Source organism: Musa acuminata, chromosome BXJ1-6 (genome assembly GCF_036884655.1).
Source record: "Musa acuminata AAA Group cultivar baxijiao chromosome BXJ1-6, Cavendish_Baxijiao_AAA, whole genome shotgun sequence".
Classification (NCBI taxonomy): Eukaryota; Viridiplantae; Streptophyta; class Magnoliopsida; order Zingiberales; family Musaceae; genus Musa; species Musa acuminata.
This window is the reverse complement of record NC_088332.1, coordinates 6620719-6640373: the sequence shown is the minus strand read 5'-3', so window position 1 is coordinate 6640373 and position 19655 is coordinate 6620719. Positions and strand designations below refer to the sequence as shown.

General features: G+C 40.0%; 4 protein-coding genes across 6 annotated transcripts; 1 reads left to right on the top strand and 3 right to left on the bottom strand.

Moving 5' to 3' along the window:
• The first annotated feature begins 3923 nt into the window (after positions 1 to 3923).
• LOC103987145 (glycosyl hydrolase 5 family protein) lies at positions 3924 to 4841 on the top strand. The gene is made up of 2 exons (XM_009405355.3): positions 3924 to 4141; positions 4251 to 4841. Exons 1-2 carry the CDS (start codon positions 4039 to 4041, stop codon positions 4718 to 4720), a joined length of 573 nt encoding a protein of 190 aa, XP_009403630.2. The 5' UTR covers positions 3924 to 4038; the 3' UTR covers positions 4721 to 4841.
• On the bottom strand, positions 4501 to 7953 carry LOC135582211 (E3 ubiquitin-protein ligase RGLG2-like). 3 transcript variants are annotated; one of them, XM_065186536.1, is made up of 13 exons: positions 7796 to 7953; positions 7233 to 7629; positions 6907 to 6991; positions 6705 to 6845; positions 6506 to 6619; positions 6329 to 6426; positions 6146 to 6243; positions 5970 to 6075; positions 5751 to 5878; positions 5488 to 5665; positions 5343 to 5399; positions 5141 to 5255; positions 4501 to 4636 (listed from the first exon to the last, which is right to left on the bottom strand). In XM_065186536.1, the coding sequence occupies exons 2-12, from the start codon at positions 7542 to 7544 to the stop codon at positions 5175 to 5177; spliced, it is 1398 nt and encodes a 465-aa protein (XP_065042608.1). In that variant the 5' UTR covers positions 7545 to 7629; positions 7796 to 7953; the 3' UTR covers positions 4501 to 4636; positions 5141 to 5174. The 3 variants fall into 3 exon arrangements, with proteins under 3 accessions (XP_065042608.1, XP_065042607.1, XP_065042609.1); XM_065186535.1 differs by lacking the exon at positions 4501 to 4636 and having other exon boundaries at positions 5056 to 5255; XM_065186537.1 differs by lacking the exon at positions 4501 to 4636 and having other exon boundaries at positions 5056 to 5255; positions 6146 to 6225.
• A 1680-nt stretch (positions 7954 to 9633) lies between these two features.
• On the bottom strand, positions 9634 to 13293 carry LOC135675900 (cytochrome b5-like). The gene is made up of 3 exons (XM_065186533.1): positions 13131 to 13293; positions 10222 to 10288; positions 9634 to 10129 (listed from the first exon to the last, which is right to left on the bottom strand). Exons 1-3 carry the CDS (start codon positions 13215 to 13217, stop codon positions 9879 to 9881), a joined length of 405 nt encoding a protein of 134 aa, XP_065042605.1. The 5' UTR covers positions 13218 to 13293; the 3' UTR covers positions 9634 to 9878.
• A 4298-nt stretch (positions 13294 to 17591) lies between these two features.
• Positions 17592 to 19240, bottom strand: LOC135675899 (elongation factor Tu, chloroplastic-like). Its single transcript, XM_065186532.1, has one exon. The coding sequence runs from the start codon at positions 19090 to 19092 to the stop codon at positions 17647 to 17649; it is 1446 nt and encodes a 481-aa protein (XP_065042604.1). The 5' UTR covers positions 19093 to 19240; the 3' UTR covers positions 17592 to 17646.
• Between the last annotated feature and the right edge of the window lie 415 nt (positions 19241 to 19655).

The window sequence follows — 19655 nt, the reverse complement described above, 5'->3', positions numbered from 1 at the left end:
ATGGAAAAGATATGCCCAGAGTTGTGTTTCCATCTAAGCATGCATCTTGGGGACAAGTGATGCCAAAGGTGAGTATTGTACAAGTAAATCTTGAGCCAGTGGAATTGTGGTGTTAAAAGAATGAAAAGGGAAAGAAAAAGTGAAAAGGAAAACAAAAGAAGAAGAAGAGAAGGTAGGGCATTATTTATTGCAGACTAAATACAAAAGACTTGTATTTTGGCCAAACTAGTTAGGCCTCTACATTTTCTACCAGTTCTCCTGCATTGATCACCCAAGTGCAAGAGACATTATCTGTTTAATTCATAAGTTTTTCTTTCTTTTTTTATTTGCTTCTTTTCTTTTCTTTTCGGAAAGCGTGGGACTGAATAATATGATCATAAGGTTTTAGAAGATCACATAAGTAGGGGATACAAACTTGTTAAAGTCAGATGTTGAAAGAATTGATACATAGCCTGTGCAAGATAAGAATCCGAACCTTAAACCTTCTACTAGGAAAGAAAGATGCTCTACCATAACTTATTTGGCTTGGGATGTCCTTGTTGAAGTCAAGTGGAAGTAAACCCTACTTGGAAAGAAAGAAAGATGCTCCATCGTTTGAGTTTTGGTTTTGGGACGTCCTTTGACATACATTAAGAACATTTGGCATATGTTAGCGTCGTATAATTTGAAGTTTGCATTTTCTTTTTCTTTAGCATTCCCCTGTAAATTAACTTCTAAAATATCATGTGAACAGTCAAATATGATGTCACATCGATTGGAGGGGCTAATTATAGGTTATCCTTTGTAGTTAAACCTCCTTAGTATTTTGATCGTTTAATTTAAAAATTTTATATTAAAATTTTTATAATTATCAAAGTAAAATATTTAGTTTTATTTATTCTAACGTCGTCGGTTTTATCAACAAAAGATACAACGTGTCTATGAATGATACAAAAATAATAGATAAAAAGATAATTTCGATGGTGGTGACATAATGGGTGGTTGTTGTTGTGGTGATCGGTGAGAACGATGCGGTGGTCAACATTGTCGATGTCGATCCAAACATTGATGACGAAGAGGAAGAGGAGGCAGAGTGGTGAGGTATATGCATTGGCATCGCATCACTCTGTCTCCTCTTCCTCTTTCGATAATGTGATGGTCAGTGAGAATGAAGATGAGGCAGAGCAGTGCGGCACCGACGTAGAGGCGACAATGCGGCATTGCGATGTGGTGGTTGGCGAGAACAAAGAGGAGGCAGAGCAATGCAATGTTGATGGAGGAAGATGAGGGAAGTGAGGTATCTGTGTCGGCATCGCATCGCTTTGTCACCTCTTCCTCTTTCGACGATGTGATGATCAACACATGAAGAGGAGGCAGAGCATTGTGACATCAGAGGAGGAAGAGGAGGGAAGTGAGGCATCTGCATTAGCGTTGCACCGCTTTGCCTCCTCTTCGGACAATGTGATGATCAATGAGAATGAAGAGGAGGTAGAGCGATGTGATGCCGAAGGAGGAAGAGGTGGCAAGTGAGGCATTTGCATTAGTGTCACATCACTCTACCTCCTTTATCTCTTTTGGTGATATGGTGGTCGGTGAGAACGAAGATGAGGCAGAGTGGTGCGGTGTCGACACAATGGAGGCAATGTGTATCACACCGAATAATACGATGGTCAACAAGAATGAAGAAGCAAAGTAGTACGGTGTCGGAGGAGGAAGAGGAGGCAAGTGAGACATTTGTGTCCGTGTCGCATCGCTCTGCATCCTCTTCCTCTTCTGGTGATACAGTGGTCAACGAGAACGACAAGGGGGTAGGCACCGATGTAGAGGCGATAGTGCAGCACTGCATTGGATGATGTAGTGGTTGACAAGAATTAAGAGGAGGTAAAGCGGTGCAGCGTCGACGTAGAGGAGATAGTGCGACATTACTTCAAAAAGATGTGGTGGTTAGTAAGAATAAAGAGGAGGCAAAGTAGTGCGACACCAATGTAGATGCCTCACCTTCCTTCTCCCTCTTCCTCGTCGATGATGCAGATGCCTCACTTATCTACTCTTTTTCGCTGATGTAGATGTAGAGTGGCACTAAATGAGGAAGAGGAGGCAAAATGATGTGGTGCCAATGCAGATGAGATGTCTTATCGCTTTGTCTCCTTATTGTCGATGTTCAGATTGACATCAGCAAGGTTGACCATCATATCGTTCTCATCGACTACCATCACAACAGCCACCCACGATGTTATCGTTCATTACCACAGATGAAATTATATTTTTGTTTATCGTTTTCATGTCATTCATGCACATGTTATCACGTGCTGTATTTTACATCGATAAAGTAGATGATGTTAGAGTAAATGAAGTTAAATATTTTACTTTCATAACTATATATATTTTAATATAAAATTTTGAAGTCTAGGGATTGGGATCTAACTACATGAGCTAATTTATAATTAGCCTCTACCGGAGTGGTCACAACAATCTTAGTGAACCCTAGCTAGCAATGATGTGATTTGTTATTTGTTATATGGTTTGATTGCCAAATGTATGAAATGCTTGTGCTAAGAATTAATGTGTTAATTATCCCATCATATTGGATCCTGAGCTATTTGTGTTTGTTATTTACTATATGGTTTGGTTGGTAGCCAAATGTATGAAATGTTTGTGCGAATCAATTAACGAATTAATTATCTCATCATATTGGATCGTGAGCTGTTTGTGGCGTTGTCGTGAACTATCATAAGCGGGAGATGGCTAAAATTACTTTCTAAGAGCAAAGTGTTTGATGGGTGTATTATCATTAATTTAGGCTTAAATATTTTAAACCATCCACTAAGTTAGGTCATAATAGATCCATGGCTTCCTAATTGGGCATTTCCAAATTCTACTTCACCATGTAAATTAGGTTCGAGTATTCTTTTATCAGAATTTGGATAATTATATTTTTGTGTGTGAAGAGAATATTCATAGATGAGATGAGAAATTTAAAAGATCGCTCTAAAGTCTTCTATTTGTGATGATTGAAAGAGTATAGTGATTATTATATTGGTTTTGATCGATGATTTAACAAACTTAAGCTCTTTGATTTATTTTTTATGTCCGGTCAATTTAACTCAACTCCGTTATTTTGCTATCCCTTTATCTCTTTTTGTTTATCCATAACTTCCTATAAATTTTACCAAAAGATTTTTGATGGACTCCCAAAAGAAAGAATGGTAATCTGAGATGAACAGAAGAAAAAATCATTATTATTTTGATCTAAGAGGATAAAAAAAAAATTTTTAATTTTTTTCTCATGTTAAATCGAAGATTCATAAGACTAGTAAACCTTCGAGAGTAATGATAATATTAACTGTGAAATACCTCAATGTCATATGGTCGACTCTCCAATATCATCCTCTAATGTTATAATCATATTTATGATCGTATCATATCTTTCAAATTCAACATAGCATGATTACATCCCTAACATCGGAGAAGACATAATGATCCAAAACCTTAATATGGAAAAGACCCCTCATGTAGAGAACTCTCACTCCCTAATACATTAGGCTTTCAAAGACGTCACATTTAGCCAACACACCTAATCAAAAGTTAATTTAAGATTCGGACGAGCTTTGTCGGGCAACTCATAACATAGTTTTGAAAGGTTCAGTACATCCCAAATCAAGCATGCTTAGAACTTCCCGACACCACGATGAAATTGATGTCAAGTAGAAATTTGATTGGCTCTGTATCAATATTTTTATGCATCCGACCGATAAGATTCTCTTGCACGGCCTCTTAAAGTCAACTACGATGCTTTCTTTGTAAGCCACTTCACTATAATATAATATAATAGGTTTTCGGATGACACAGCCATTAGTTGCGTACAAGCAATACCAGCAATGTGGACTACGTGAAACCTCACGCAAGCATCGACGTAAATATTTGGCATAGCCAACACAACACTCTTTGCCGGCAAAGATGATATTATACATCACATTTTGATCTAAACTTGCTAGTAAATATCTCTCACTCACTCGCTCGCTCATCCCCTCCCATTCTTCTCTGCCTTCCCCAGCAGACATGGCGTCCTCGTTTCATCTTCTTCCGCTCCTACTTTGCTGCTCCAGTCTTCTGCTACAACGTGCGTCCGCAGCGGCTCCTTCTTTGCTGCTCCAATTAAGAGGTTTGTCTGTCGATGATTCATCCCCTTCTCGAGTTGTATGCGAGAGAGAGAGAGAGAGAGAGAGAGAGAGAGCCGCTATATGGTTGTTGACTGATGATTCCTGGCGCAGATGAGAGCCATCCTTTGCTCCGCCGCCCACGCACCAAAATCTTCCACCCGCCCACCGGCCTCTGCGTGACGCGGAGGAGGACCATGGCAGACCCGCTGAAGCTTGGCCCTTGCTCCGCATCCGATTCATGGCGCTACACGCCGCAGGAGTTCTTGATGGTGACCGGCACCTACTTCTGCCTGCGAGCGGTCGGCCTGGGCGCGCCGGTGAGGCTGGGGATCATCTGCGACCCGTCGGACTCGCGGTGGCAGCTCGTGTCGGGTTCGGAGAAGACGCATCTGGCCACGAAGCTGACGGATGGAACGGAGGTGTGCTTGGACGTCGACTCTGACGGCTGCCTCGTCTCCAATTCCTGCGACGGGTTCCATGGCGGAGATGACGAGCACCTGCAAGTGGAAAGCCAGTGGTTTAAGCTGGTCACTGCGGGCTTCACGAAGCAGAGTCAGCCATCGTATGTGGATAGCCAGTAGTATTAGATCGGTACATATGTTGTATATTTGCAGGGAAATATTGACGTCATATATGTGAATTAACTTAATTTCCTGATAAGTAATCAAATCTCAATAAATCCATTTGCTCTTCTTTTCTTTATCTTTTTCTTATTTTGAATGAGTGAATATTACAAGAAGAAATGAGTAAAGTTGGTTTTGATTTTTAGGAATCAAAACTAATAATAGTGATTTTGTGATTAAAATATAAATATAAATATAAACATTTTTTTTTCAAATTTAAATTATGATTTTACTTTTTATTTTAAATTATTATTAATAATTAAAAAATACCATTGATTCTGATACCCAAAACGGACTCCTATCAACTTGTTTGCACAGACATGTAATCTGTCTTCAGCTACATGCGCTTGGACAAATTTATACACCCAGAAGACGAACCATTTTACAGTCACATACAGTACGAATCTATGCTTCAGTAGAGCTTTATTCTGGTCTGGATTGAGCTCCGGCAAATGGGGCAGAAGCTAAGCCGAGGTCCACAATCAACACACGTCTGCAGTGCAGGTCAAGAACAAATCCATCAGCATCATCATCGTCATACAGACCATTTCAGATTCACCATGGTTATGCTGCTTCGTACCTGATGCCCACAGCCAAATGCCATGTTTCTGGGATTGGAGAGACAAACTGGGCAAGCCTGCAATTGACGAACCTCATCATCACTCGTATCGTTGGAAGAAGAGAAGAATTGGAATCAGATAGATACGATTTCTTGTATGATTTACCTGAGTTTCCACAGGTTCTGTTGCAGTTGGTGTAGTTGTTGTTCTATGATGAGGATAAGACGATGAACTGTGCTTAGGACCAGCTGATCCAGAAGCTTTTGGGCCAGGAAAAGCTGCAGGAGAACTACCGGTAGGAGGTGGAAGAGGCACTCTTCTTGGAGACGTTCCACTATGCCTCCTGCTTGTCACACATTGCAGTCTCAGATCATGGAGTAGCAGTCGGAGAAAACTAATCAACAAGTATGAGTTCTGCATCCGCATACCCTAAGATGCCAAGATCGATTGTTGCTTTGTACTGTGAAGGTATTTCCATGAGTGCAGCAAGAGCAAACTCTGTTTCTTTTCGGCTTTTTTGCGTTCCCTTCTCCATGATCGACGTAAAATTCACAAACTATTTGATACAATTTGCATCATCAAACACAAGAAATAGAAAAACCGAGTAAAGAATGAATCCAAATTGCTGTGTGCTGTAATCTCTGTACCTGGAAATTGTCGAAAGATCTAGCAGGAATGTTGTCATCGAATTCCTTCATCATGTCCCAGGGTCCATCTCCAACCCCCACCAGGATGATGGACAAGGGGCACTCACTGCATCAAGACATGAATCGGTAGTGAGAACAATGTCAAACCAAGCATGTCAAAAGTCAGATCGATTTACCTAGCTTTGACGATGGCATCAACTGTCCTCTGTTCTTGGGGGCTCAATCGGCCAAGATCAGTATCCACGCTTCTTGTCACCTGTTCCAATATCACATTCTAAACATCTCAACTACCGAGAAAAGGATGCCTTTGCACGGATGAGATTAAGGAAGGAGCAGTGCTGTAGATGGAGCATGCATACCTGTCCGTCTGCGATTATTAGTAGAACATGGTATTGACCCCCGCTCTGCTCCACGATGGTCACAGCCATCTCAATCATTGGAGCAAAAGATGTTGGCCCTGTAGTTGAACATGTTCAGAACTCCCTCCGATGGATCATAGCACTCCGATTCACCAAAACTAAGGTTGTGAGAGGTACCAGATAATCTCAGTTGCGGGGTGATCTCTCGATACCGTTCTAAAGCTTCCTCAAATCCATTGCAAGGTCTCTCCCCCGGATAGAAGCTGAAGACATCTCTGTCATGGGTGGTTGCTGCGAAGTAGCACAGCCATCATCAATCACCGCACGAGTCAACCTTAAGGCTGAAGAACAAAGCAGGGGGTTTGAATGTGACTACCATCTCCAAATCCAAAACAGGGGATCATGTTGTCCTCGTCGAAGGCCGACAAGGTCCGTCCGATGATGGAGATGGCTTGTTCGTAGGGGTTTGTGGCGGCACCGATGGAGTGCAAGCTGCGGCCGTGGAACGAGAGTTTACCTGTTCGAGAAGGTGAGTAACATGTTCGCGGTGGTGAGCAGTGGACTCGGGGGATGGTTACCTGTCCACTCGTTGCTCTTGGTGAAGTCAATGCCTACGATAAGATTCGAGGATTCGAGGCCAGCTCGTGACAGGGCCTCAGTTACCTGTTGGAGTCACAAGATTCAAACGCAGGACACGACAATGGTGAATAGATTGGACAGGATCTACCAGTCTATCCACTTGAGATTCTAGGAGAGATGAGATCCATTTTCTAGATTAGTAGGTGAATTGACTTTCTATCACCCATCTCCTTCGAGATACCTATCATTGCCTAATATGATGCTGACTGCATTGGTAAGAAATAAGCTTGGATTGTGTCAAGAACAGAAGGTAACAGAGGATAACCTGCTCCAAGGAACTGTAGTCGTCGGCTATTCTCGAGTACTTGGCTTCCACCTTCGGCTGTCGTCCTGTGGCTTGCGAAGAACTCGTCCCTGTTTGACCGGAAATGAAGTCATAGCTCGGCGGCGGCGGCGGCGGCGGCGGGTAGTAGGAGCGAGACGCAGGGTAGGCCACGGGTGGGGAATCGTAGCTTTGTGATGGAGGAGGAGGAGGATAGGAAGACCATCCACGGGAGAAGCTCGTGGTGCTGTAGGGCTGCTCCGGGTAGTCCCTCGCATCCCTGCTGCTGGATTCCGTCGAGCTTGCGGCTCCCATTCTACTCCAACGATTGCATACACTGTGGATCAAAGGATTCGTATGTCTTTTATAGCTGCTGTGTCCATCTCACTCTTACCGAGTCCTGCAAACAAGTAGAAGCCGATAAGCATGAGGAATGAACATGGAAAAGTTTGGAGATGAGCCAAACCGAGTCGCAGAGAAGGAGAAGACGATCGAGAAGGGAACAGAAGGATCAAATCGAACTAGAAGAATAGTAGGCGGGAAGAGGTAAATGATGTGTCCTTCACCTCTGACCAGTAGATGGAGTGTTGATCCACCACATCGCCATGAATTTCCTCTCATCCTCCTCCTCCTCCTCCTCCTCCTCCTCTCTCTCTCTGTCTCTCTCTCTCTCTCTCTCTCTCTCTCTCTCTCTCTCTCTCTCTCACTCTCGCTGCAGCTAATAACAAGAGGAGAGGAAGATTCCCTCCGGCAAGGCAACCATGGGATTCATAGATGATAACGTCGTTGACTAAGTACATTGGAATGATTCCAATTGCACTAAGAAAAGACTCGGGTAGACCTGCAAAAAAACATGCAAATTTCTTTGATATATCATTTCATTTTCCTATTAATTTTAATTACAGAAAAAAAGAAGAAGAAGAAGAAGAATGGATAGGCCATTTGAGTCCTTTGTTGGTTTACTTGGTGTAATAATTTTTTTTGGTTATTTACTTCTATAATAAATTATTATATCTTAACTAATAGATGCTTTTTTTATTTCTGTTTTTTCCTTAAAAATATAATTTTAAAAAATAACTTTTTGTCTTCAGTCAATTAAAAATAAATAAAATACAGGCATTCAAAAAAAAAAGTCTTATTATTTTATCTGTGATGTTCATGTTTCCATGAATAATCCATGTTTGTTCTCTTCGTGTGCATGACTCAAGTGTTCTTCTTTTGGGTGATTCAAACCAAATAATTCATGTAAATGCCAAGTAATTGAGAGGTCGCCTTCTGTATGTTTTTTTCCTTCTTTCTTCTTCTTCTTCTCTTTTGAAGAACATTTCAAATTTAATTCAAAATGTTGGTGGACCGATTAGTCTGATCTTTAATAAATAATAATGTTATAGTGGACCGATTAGCTTTTGAATATTTTAAATTATTATAGAACAAGAATTCCATATAAACATGACTCTTCTTCTTCTTCTTCTTCTTTTTTTTTTTTTTGACATTTCTAGACGATGAGATGCCTAATTTTGTTTGGAGTGAAAACGAAAATTAATAAGCAAAAACCATGAAGTTTCAAGATTGATGAGCCAATAATTCTTTGTACTTTTCAAACCTACCTAATGGAAAATGAGAGTTGAACGACTTCGTTGGCTTGGCCACAGACTATGGCATGACCTCTTTTCTCGTACTCAAACAGCATAACGTTTTTCTTATTGTTTTCCAAGATTAATTTCAGAAGATGAGTTCGTTCTAAATGTCACCCACCCACTTCCAAGTAAGTGATCCATTGGTGCAATCTGGAAATTGAAATTTATTATAAATAAAATAAAATAAAATTTTGATTTAATATAAAAAATATATAATTTAGTATAATCATTCAAGTCTGATTCTGATTCGATTTGAATCATCACAATGATTTGATTCAATTACGATTCTGTTTCGATTTTAATCCGATCTGTATTTGAGATATTATAGTGGCTATATTTTTAGTGTAAGCTTGGTTTTGGTTGTCGATTCATACTTTTTCCTTGGGCACAAAATGTTACTTTGATGGCTATCCATGTCACTATCCTGGCATTATCATGACATCAATTACTTTTGCGTTTTCCACACGAGACAGCGTCATCCACATCGATTTATACATTCAATCTCTCAGGACATCCTAATAATTAGTGTTATTATGTCGTATATAATTTAAATAATAAAAAATATTTGTTTTTGTTCTTCAAGCAATTAGTGGTTGAAATAATTGCTCGCTCAAGTCTTTGAATCTATCCCTATAACTTTGATGGGGTCTTTACCATATAATATAGTGGACTGACTCATAGACAAAGACTTTGCATGAGTCTGCCGAAGTCGATTGATGGAACATTAATTTTTCATCATTATTTGTGCCTATAGTTACACAACAATATTATAATTCTCTTGAAGAGATATGTTCATGTAGTGGGCAATGGACTACATGACTTCATACCATAGTTGCTCTGTGATAGTAAGCACAGATTTAATAGGTACTGCAATACAACACCAAATGACTTCTTCGTACCATAAGATACAAGCAAGCGGTTGAGAACCATACTTAGTGTCTGAATGTGTAAGAAGACAGGAGATCGCAAAAACTGCTAACTTATCATAACTTGTTTTGCTCGAACAAACATTTTAAGCTGCTTTTGTGTAGATTCTGACGGCAACAGCTGACCCCAAGATTGCCACAGGAACCAAAAACTGAAGGAGCCTGATGATGAACTCCGATGTCTTGTCCTGGTTGTAGTGAGGCTGCTTGGGAGGAGTGTATTTAACTTTCTGAGGGATTGTTGCAGCATCAATCTTGCCAATAAAGTACTCATCCATCATCGCCCTTGCGGTATTACTATGCCCGATATCTTCAAAATCATCAGTTGCATCTTTCCCTGACAACAAAAACACATGTCAAAGATAAAACATCTTTTCTGATGAATCAGTGATGCTGTATGGAGATCTGGGTAACTCAAAATAGATCTACCAGTTGATGACAACAGCACATCATCCCCTCCAGGGTGATCTTCTAAGAACTTGGTAACATCATAAACCTGCACAGAAGTACATGAAAACCAAAAATAGAAGACCAAACTACCACAAGCAACTTCTAAAACATGATAGCTGAGTAAAAAAGCAACACCACTAATGCATCACAATGACGGCAAAACTAATTACGCAGAAACTTCCAAGAACCAAGATATTAATATTAAAAAGTAACATCATTATCGATCCCCATATTAACTTAATACAATTGGTCCCATATATATTAAGTCTGCCCACATGACAAACAGATTTGTCAAACAGAAGACATATTATTTAAGCTGATACTGCAAGCAACCCTAATGTTGCTACGTCAGTCCCCTTTTCTTTCTCGTGTTTCTCCTGTTCTTGCTCTTGATCACTCCTCCACTATGACCACCATCACCTCCTCCCAGCCTACAGCTACTCCTCATAGTCTTACAGATGTTTCTGAAACTCAAACTCCGATCTCCCAAATAGCAAAGGAGCAATCTTATTGTTATACCAAGATCCATCCTCAAAACTATCTAGAAACTTTGATCATTACCCATGTGTTGTTGGCTGATATAAAGAAATTCATCCATCATTAGATCTAAGGATTAACAAGCTAGTAAAAGAAATACCACCACTGTTAGCTGGTAAACTTAATTAAAGTTTTAATAAAATCCTTATATTCGTAAAGGTAAAGTTATTGACTTAGAAGCAAGTGCTTGTGTTCAATTTATCTTCCCCCGTAGCAGAGGTTCATCCCCAAACGAAAACTCGATCCATCAAGTTATCTTTAATGCCTTATTTATTTGCAAGTTAATTAGACATCCTATGATGAAGGGCCCATGTGGAGACAGATGTAACTAACAGAAGCATAACATGAGGTATCTTTTAGTTATCTTAGCGTGTGTCCCCAAGTGCAACCAATCCTGAGTGTGCTCCACCAATGAATGAAGTTCCATGCAATATCCATTGTCTTACAATTACTTAAGCTCAAAGAATGGGTTGCACATGATGATCAAACTACGGATTTGAATGGTCACTTAAAAATCAACCTGATTACAAATAAGAATCCCTATTAGGAAAGATGCCAAAATAAAATCTTATTCCTACCTACACAAACCACAATTCCAAAGTGTATGGGCTAAGAGATGCGGAATGAAACACATAGCCTCAGTATTGTTGGGCCTGTATCATGATTTCTCTTTTGAAAAAGTGATCTACATTAACAGTCTTTCTTCTTCATTCAATCATTACATGTATGGGTCCTTATAATCTATGGCACTTTCAAATGCTAGAGTCAAGAGTGCATCTCTAGCCTACTTTTAATTCTTTTGTAGTCAAGATATTTTATAGAAAGTTAAGAGTCATGAACATCATGCATTCATTGAACGTGTTCTTTCCAAATTGTAATTTACTACTTGAATTTAGACCACAGGAACAATTTTGCAGGTTGATACTCCCTAGAGAGCAGATTATTGTAGCAGAGTGATACCATGTAGCAAGCATCTGTCATCTTACTAGTTTATTGGTTCACCATAAGTTATTCTATTTCTACCAATATTCTGACAAGTTCTTTTCTGAAAAACATGATATTTGTTGATCTTCTGATGTTGAAAAGTTTTAAGAAAAAAAATAGAGGCCTAATAACACACATCACTTTGTACTGACAAACTGATAATATGGAATTATAATCTAATATATTCTCCAATCAGAAATGTGATCATCACCAATATTGCATCAAAAACACAAAGGAAATAAAACCTCAAATATAATGCACTCCATGCATGAAAGAAATCTTCTTAAGGGGGTGAATATCATATGATCAGAAAAATCCATGTCTAACATGTTCATCAGATAAGACAACAACCAAAGCCCTTTCTTGTACTTGGAATGTTTTCAAGAATAATTAACAGGCTGACTATTATTGTAATGAAGTAACAAAAAGTTGGACAAACTGATAGAAACCTTAAAAAACATGTTTTGAGGCTATGTCATTTTGTTCATGTCATCCTTAACACTTTCTTTTAACAAAGATATTCATTCGTATAGCATCAAGGTTCAAACACATAATGGGATTCACATGATAGTTCGAGCAGGTTCAGATCCCCACTCTGTAACATCCTGCATCGATTCAAGCAAAATGAGCAAGATGATGACCTTTAGTATTTTTTACCTTTGGACAAAACTCCAGCTTATGACCTTAGATCTCTCAGCTACGTGAGAGAAATCAGCTAAAATACCCATAATTATATACACAACTTTTAACTTAAACAAGAATAATAGGTAGAAATATAACCGATATTTCAAAGAAAAGTTGGAAATTTTGCTAGAAACCTCAAAAGACATGTCTTTGGACCATGTCTTGATTTGTGCACATCATCCTCAGACAGAGGGCCAATTTAATTTTACCTGCATCAGTCCAACTTTATTGGACGTCTCCAAAGAAGCATATTAATCGAAGTGTTCTAATACCATGATGACGCTGTAACCTATTCCGAGCATTTATGGACAACTAATCGCATCTTTGCCAAAGTAATCTTATACCATGCCGGTTCCATAATCTATCTGAATTTCGGAGGGCATGAAATCAAGCCTTCATGCTTTCGGAAGGTAGCCCAACTCCCTCTAGTAGCTTGCGGCAAAGAAAATCCGCAACCTACCATAGGCATACGAAATCAACTCGCGAAGGTTGACAAGATCTCAATAGTCGAGACGAAGAGGTCGTTCCTTTCGTAGATAAACAAACAGATGGGGGCTCAGACATGATTGAATCGAACAACAACAGAGAGAGAAGGGGAAAGAAAGAAATCATACCACATCCGACAAACAGATACACATACAAATGAATCAAAGGAATCGAATTGAGGCGAGATGGATACAGACCTTGCCGTTGATGACGAGCCAACAGTCCTTGTGGGTGTTGTGGGTCGAGACCTCGGCCAAGGTGTAGACCTTCCCATGACTCCCCATCTCCTCGCTCTCACTCTCTCTCTCTCTCCCAGAAAAGAGAACGGCGAAACCAAAGAAGAGGGAAGGGTTAGTTGGGGAGTAGTTGGTGTCGGGCGCCCATTTTTATATACCGCTCGTACTATTTTAGATGGTAAATAACAAAAAATAATAATAATAAAGAATAGTGTATTTACATATTTGCCCCTAAATATTTTAATACGTACATATATGTCATAATACTCCACAAATGCTCTTAAATTAAGAACTATCGGTAATGATTGATAATAATAATTTAAACATAATAAAAAAGTACCTAAAATATTCTCAACATTATTCTAATTCAATTGAAGGATTTTGTTTCAGAAAGATGGATCTTTAATTATGACTTTAGGGAATATATATATATATATATATATATATATATATATATATATATATCTGAGTTTTTTTATCATGTGTGTATATATGTACTAAACTTAAACTATGAAAACAATAAATAGAATTATGGGCCCCACTCACTTGTGCATTCATATTTCATTATTTAGACTAGTAATCTGCAACAATTTTCAGAAAAGAAAAAATCAGTATTGATTTAATGTAAAAGATATCTAAAAGTACCAAATGTTAGCAGTTATTTCCATCAGTGACAATAAGTAATTATCTTGCAGTAAGATCCATGCAGTTCTTAAATATGCTGCACAACCACCATCTTTGCATTATAAAGATTTAATGAACCATTTGCAATACTATACATACTGTAGCTACAAAGCCATATCAGTCATCATGAAAACATTCCACATGGTTGGAGCCATGAACACAGCATTCATAGTTATTATTGAAGAACAGTTCAAGATTAAAAGTTTAATTAGCCCACACTTGCTGTTGGAAGGAAACAAAAGAAGGATCATGTCAAACTTCATCTTGTAGAAGACAATGGTGGTGGAGTAGGTGGACAATAAGTGGGGCACTTTTTTTTCTTCTTCCTTCTCCTTTGGAAGGGTAGACCAACTAATTCTGCTACTGTTCTTGCTCCAATTCCAATTGCAAATTATGGCTCACCTGGCAACCTCTCAGTCAATGATGTGGGTGGTGGAAATAAAACAATCACAGGGGAGTTGGTGGGTGGGGGTTAGTTGGCTCACCAACTTGTTTGGTTCATGAATTAATTATTATTATTATTATTCTCAATCAATTTTAATAAACTTCATATTGTGCATGGTTTTATGGTCCAACCAAAGTCTTGTTTTGATGGTTGCCTGCCCACAGGGTGATGGCTAGGAATTGGGTTCAACCTTCTTAGCCTTTGATCCTCTTCTTCAATCCACTCTTCTTCCTTTATTCTGTCAAATTACTCCTTAATGAGGGCTTATAATAACTTTCCTAATGGCTCATGTTTTCTGAACTCAACTAACTATTTAGGTATAAATTAATCTTATATTTGATTAGAAGGATATCAGAATCAAATGAAAGTAGATCAAGTAGATGCAGGTATTTAGAAAACAAAATCCAACCAACTACCATTTTTAATTAGTAATAAAATGATAACATGTAAGAAAATTGAGAATTTTACTCTATTTAAAATGCAGATTTGATTAACTATTTAAGTGGTGGAATTCAAAATAGAACCTTCTAGTTTTTAGCCTCCTGTGTATTCTTTCCACCTAACTTGGTCAATACTCTCTCCTTACCTACTACTTGCTTCCCATCTTCCCTTGACCTAATTATGATGTTGATCCAGTGAACTGCCTTTTGCCTTCTTCTACCATGCTCACCACATTAAAGGCTACAGGACACATTAGATGTGTATTAAAGCTCAGTGTACATCTAAAACATCCAACATGGAGTAGCCTAGCAATTGCTTTTATGATAGTAACATAAGTGATGTTTTGTGCTCAATGATCAAAGAACACTTCAATAACTGGAGGATTTGTGCATCCTGACCTTCCTGTTCAACATGAGTATTTGGGCATTTGATGATATCAAAATCTATAATTGGGAATGAGTTCAAGAATTTGGCAAAAAAATAAGATGTAATATGCCTTTGGACATTGTTGTTGTTGGCATTGGAGTGCAGGAACTTAGAGGGGAATGTTGCTAAATGTCTTGATGTATTTATTCTTTGTGTGAGTTTGGATGCTATCCCTAGTTGGACTCAGTTTGAAAAGCCTAATTCATCTAGCTCAGAAGATGACCCAAGCAGGTAGTCCAGTGCAATGCCAATGATCTTTATTGTTGTTACATATAATTGTAAATTGCTATACAGAAATATTTTTATCCAGCGAAAACACAAATCAAATTACCATGTAAATGCAATACTCTGTAGATTGAAAAATAATAACAATTACTCTAAATATCCACATCACCCAATTTGAAGTTAAAAGACAGTTGATTAGAGTCAACTTTGGCAAATTACTTCAATGATGTAAGAATAAGAACAATCGATTGCCTAAATGTCTAAAGAAACATTGAAGTTGAGGATAAGGATATGGATAACATATCACATCAACATACAAGAGAATGCACAGGTAGTCTAAGCCTCACAAACAGTATTCCCTGTTATCATCAAAACAGAAACACCAGAGTGTAGGAAAGATTCCAAGTTGAATCATCAATAGGTCATGGAGTTTTAATAACCCAAAGCATGACTGGGTAAAGAGCTAGTATTATTTTGTTCAACTTTTACTTTTGAATAGCACTAAGCATCAATTGGAAGATAACTGTTCGATAATTTGATTAAGTTTTGCAAACCCAAACATGACATATGATATGTTGCAGTAGAAAGTAGACAGGATGGGTATTTATAGTCCTTAAACCAACCACAATCTATACAAAGGCATACTTCTAGAAAAGTAGTTTATGTTGTTACAAGAAAAAAAATATCATGAAACTAATAGACCATTAAAATTTGCCCTTCACTTGTATTCTTATGATTGATGAAATGAGTTTCTTGACATGCCTGAAACGAGATCTTAGAAAATGGTAATATGGCAATATGGATACCAGTCAATATGCACAGATAATGAAAAATACAATGAAAAAAATGTCATGATATAACATAGATTTCAATGCAAATACATGTGATGGATTAACAATTTACTGGTCTAAGATGCAGAAGTTTTTAGTGTCAGGCTGCAGAAAGTCAAAGAGTCAGGCGATTTGAAAAGTTACAAGGTGCATAATGAAAAGGGGAGCGAAACTCGATTTATTCTGCAGCAGTTAATCATGATAAACTATATTTCCCATTAGTGTTACTGAAGTTGGTCATTAAATGGAACAACTGAATTAAAACTTTGCAGCTGCATAACAAAGATAGTAGAAGACCAACCTAATCACATCATTAAATCACAAAGCTTTTCTGTACACTGCTAATGTTGGAAGCACAAGAAATAAGCCTAAAGAAAATATTTTGCTATAATCACAAAACAGAATCAAACTAGCTTATAAGCTACAGAGAATACAGAAGAAAACAACTAACTTTTGCTTCTATCGTAAACAAGAAGGATTACAGCAATAGGTTCATCCAGTCCATGTATCAAAAGGAAAATAATATACTATAACATAGAATTAGTGAAGTCATCAGTGCATCGAGTGAGAAGTAATTGGATAATGTTAGTCTTCGTTTCTAATAGTCATTCTGAGAACAAAGGAGTGATATTGCTAATAAAATACAATCATAAAAATTTGTGTGAATTTAAAAATAAAATAAGAATTGAGCACGATAAATTACCAAGATTATCCTTGATTATTAAAATTAAACATCTTCAAGAATTAAGGCCAAAAGTAATTATGCAGGTGTTATGATAAAGTAGACACTACTCAAGTCAAATGTTGACAGGCTCAGATGGACTAGAAAGTGCAAAAGATAACAAACACCAAGCACAAAAACATTAATTCTCTAAGTATGATACTCATGAGATAACAAAAAGATATGTTCATGCACACACTTCCTACCGAATTGGTCATCCTGGTAGCTGTGTCAGTCATTATGTGGTATGCTGTCCTGCTAACCACTAACCAAAAGCAGATAAGCCAATCTCTGAGGTTGTATAAAGATGAGAACTAATTAAACCACAGTCCTACATTTCCTACAATTGAAGCATCTCCCATGACAAAAAGAACTAATGCAATCAACATCTACAGAAACAACATTGGAGTAAAAAGTAGTTATGCAAGCATCAACTAAAATCAAATTACATGATTTCACAGCTAGTTATGCATTGAGTCTGCATGATTCCACTTGACAACAGAGACAGATAATTAGTGCAAAAAGAAGCAAATTCAAAAGTAACAAAACTGCAGAATATATGACAATGCAGAGCTGGGCCTCCCTTGGGTTGCAACATGATCATATGTTTGGTCTTTAATTTGCAAGACTTACTACCTCAACACTAGCACTTAGTGAAGCAGCCCCTGCAATAAAGATGGTCAAACTAGTTTTACACTCAGAATTTTATTCAATGATGGATTGGATCACACCAGCACCGACGGTCTTCCCGCCCTCCCTGATAGCGAACCGCATTCCCTGCTCACAGGCAACAGGAACGATGAGTTCAACCACCATCTTGACACGGTCTCCGGGCATGACCATCTTGGCCTCCTCATCCTTGTCGTTCATAATGCTGGTGACACGGCCCGTGACATCCGTGGTCCTCATGTAGAACTGAGGTCTATACCCCGAAAAGAAAGGCGAGTGCCTCCCACCCTCCTCTTTCTTAAGGACATAGACAATGGCAACGAATTTGGTGTGCGGCGTGATGGTGCCGGGCTTGGCAAGAACCATGCCCCGCTGGATGTCGGCCTTCTGCACACCACGGAGGAGTAGGCCGACATTGTCTCCGGCCAATGCATCATCGAGTGTCTTTTGAAACATTTCGACACCGGTGACCGTGGTGTTCCGCGTCTCCCGGAGACCTACAATGTCGACGGTCTCACCGATCCTTATCGTGCCACGCTCGACTCGCCCGGTGGCGACGGTCCCACGGCCGGTAATGGAGAAGACATCTTCGACGGCTAGGAGGAAGGGGAGGTCGGTCTGCCGCTGCGGGATGGGGATGTAGCTATCGACGGAGTCCATGAGTTCGTAGATCTTGTCTACCCAGCTGTTTTCACCGCGCTTTATGCTGGGATTGGCCATAAGGGCCTCGAGGGCGAGGAGAGCAGAGCCGGAGATGATGGGGACGTCGTCGCCGGGGAACTCGTAGGAGGACAGGAGCTCGCGAACCTCGAGCTCGACGAGCTGGAGCAACTCCTCGTCGTCCACCTGGTCCTGCTTGTTGAGGAAGACCACCATGTTGGGCACACCGACCTGCTTGGCCAGGAGGATGTGCTCCTTGGTCTGGGGCATGGGGCCGTCAGCGCCGGAGACGACGAGGATGGCGCCATCCATCTGGGCAGCACCGGTAATCATGTTCTTGACGTAGTCGGCGTGGCCGGGGCAGTCGACGTGGGCGTAGTGGCGGGACTCGGTCTCGTACTCGACGGTGGCGGTGTTGATGGTGATACCGCGGGCGCGCTCCTCGGGGGCGGCGTCGATCTCGTCGTACTTCTTGGGGGAGGAGCCGCCGACGGCAGCGAGGGCCATGGTAAGAGCGGCGGTGAGCGTGGTCTTGCCGTGGTCGACGTGCCCGATGGTGCCGATGTTCACATGCGGCTTCTTGCGCTCGAACTTGCCGCGGGCGGCTCGGACGACGAGCAGGCCACCGCTGCCGCGGCGGAGTCGCTGCTGAGAGGAAGCGGCGGTGTCGCAGCACAAGTTACCAGTGGACAAAGAGAAGGAAGAGGAGAGGAAATTGGTGTTGGAGGAGGAGATTGCAGGGGATTTGGGGGTTCTAGGCTTTGCGTAAGATGAGGGAAGGAGAGCCTTTTGGGCTCCGACCATGGTAGTGATGGAAGCCATGGAGGCGAAGGGTAAGGATGAGGACGAGAAGGGGATTGGGGAGAGGTACGGGAAGCGGAGGAAGGGGAACGATGCGGTTGCAGTCGCAGCAGTACTCTTATCCCTATCTACAACCGGGAAACGAAGGCCTCACATACACCGGAATAGTTTCGCGGTTTCGGGGTTGGATCACTGTTATATAGCAGTCATTGTAACTTTTCCGATATATCGTACGATATGACAGATATGGAGGGCAAACGCGGGCACAATATATGGAGGCGTGTGCAAATCGTGGCCTTCCTTCCACCTCAGAACGAATCTCGACGCTGATCTCACATTTCTCTCCCACTGGGAAAAAATTTGACCTCAGATTTGCCTGCTGGTGATTCGTAACGTTTTCAGCCATATGATATTTGGATCATTCACAATCTTAATTGTTATATTTAGCACTTGTCGTTCTCATATCATATCGATAAGGGTAATGTAATGCGAGAAGCTGATGTGACTTAGTGAGGGCTTATAGATGGCCAGGCCGAATAAATGGGCCTTCAACCTTTAAATGGGCTTCTTGTACTTGCATGTTC

What these genes read in the sequence shown, in the direction of transcription:
- LOC103987145 (XM_009405355.3), top strand. Translation starts at nt 4,039, where the DNA reads ATGGCGTCCTCGTTTCATCTTCTTCCGCTCCTACTTTGCTGCTCCAGT. An exon ending in TTTGCTGCTCCAATTAAGAG is followed by an intron (nt 4,142 to 4,250) that starts GTTTGTCTGTCG and finishes TTCCTGGCGCAG; the next exon opens with ATGAGAGCCATCCTTTGCTC.
- LOC135582211 (XM_065186536.1), bottom strand. Translation starts at nt 7,544, where the DNA reads ATGGGAGCCGCAAGCTCGACGGAATCCAGCAGCAGGGATGCGAGGGAC. An exon ending in CCCGCAACTGAGATTATCTG is followed by an intron (nt 6,427 to 6,505) that starts GTACCTCTCACA and finishes GTTCAACTACAG; the next exon opens with GGCCAACATCTTTTGCTCCA. An exon ending in CAGAACCTGTGGAAACTCAG is followed by an intron (nt 5,400 to 5,487) that starts GTAAATCATACA and finishes CGTCAATTGCAG; the next exon opens with GCTTGCCCAGTTTGTCTCTC.
- LOC135675900 (XM_065186533.1), bottom strand. Translation starts at nt 13,217, where the DNA reads ATGGGGAGTCATGGGAAGGTCTACACCTTGGCCGAGGTCTCGACCCAC. An exon ending in GGCTCGTCATCAACGGCAAG is followed by an intron (nt 10,289 to 13,130) that starts GTCTGTATCCAT and finishes ACTTCTGTGCAG; the next exon opens with GTTTATGATGTTACCAAGTT. An exon ending in TGTGCTGTTGTCATCAACTG is followed by an intron (nt 10,130 to 10,221) that starts GTAGATCTATTT and finishes TTTTGTTGTCAG; the next exon opens with GGAAAGATGCAACTGATGAT.
- LOC135675899 (XM_065186532.1), bottom strand. Translation starts at nt 19,092, where the DNA reads ATGGCTTCCATCACTACCATGGTCGGAGCCCAAAAGGCTCTCCTTCCC.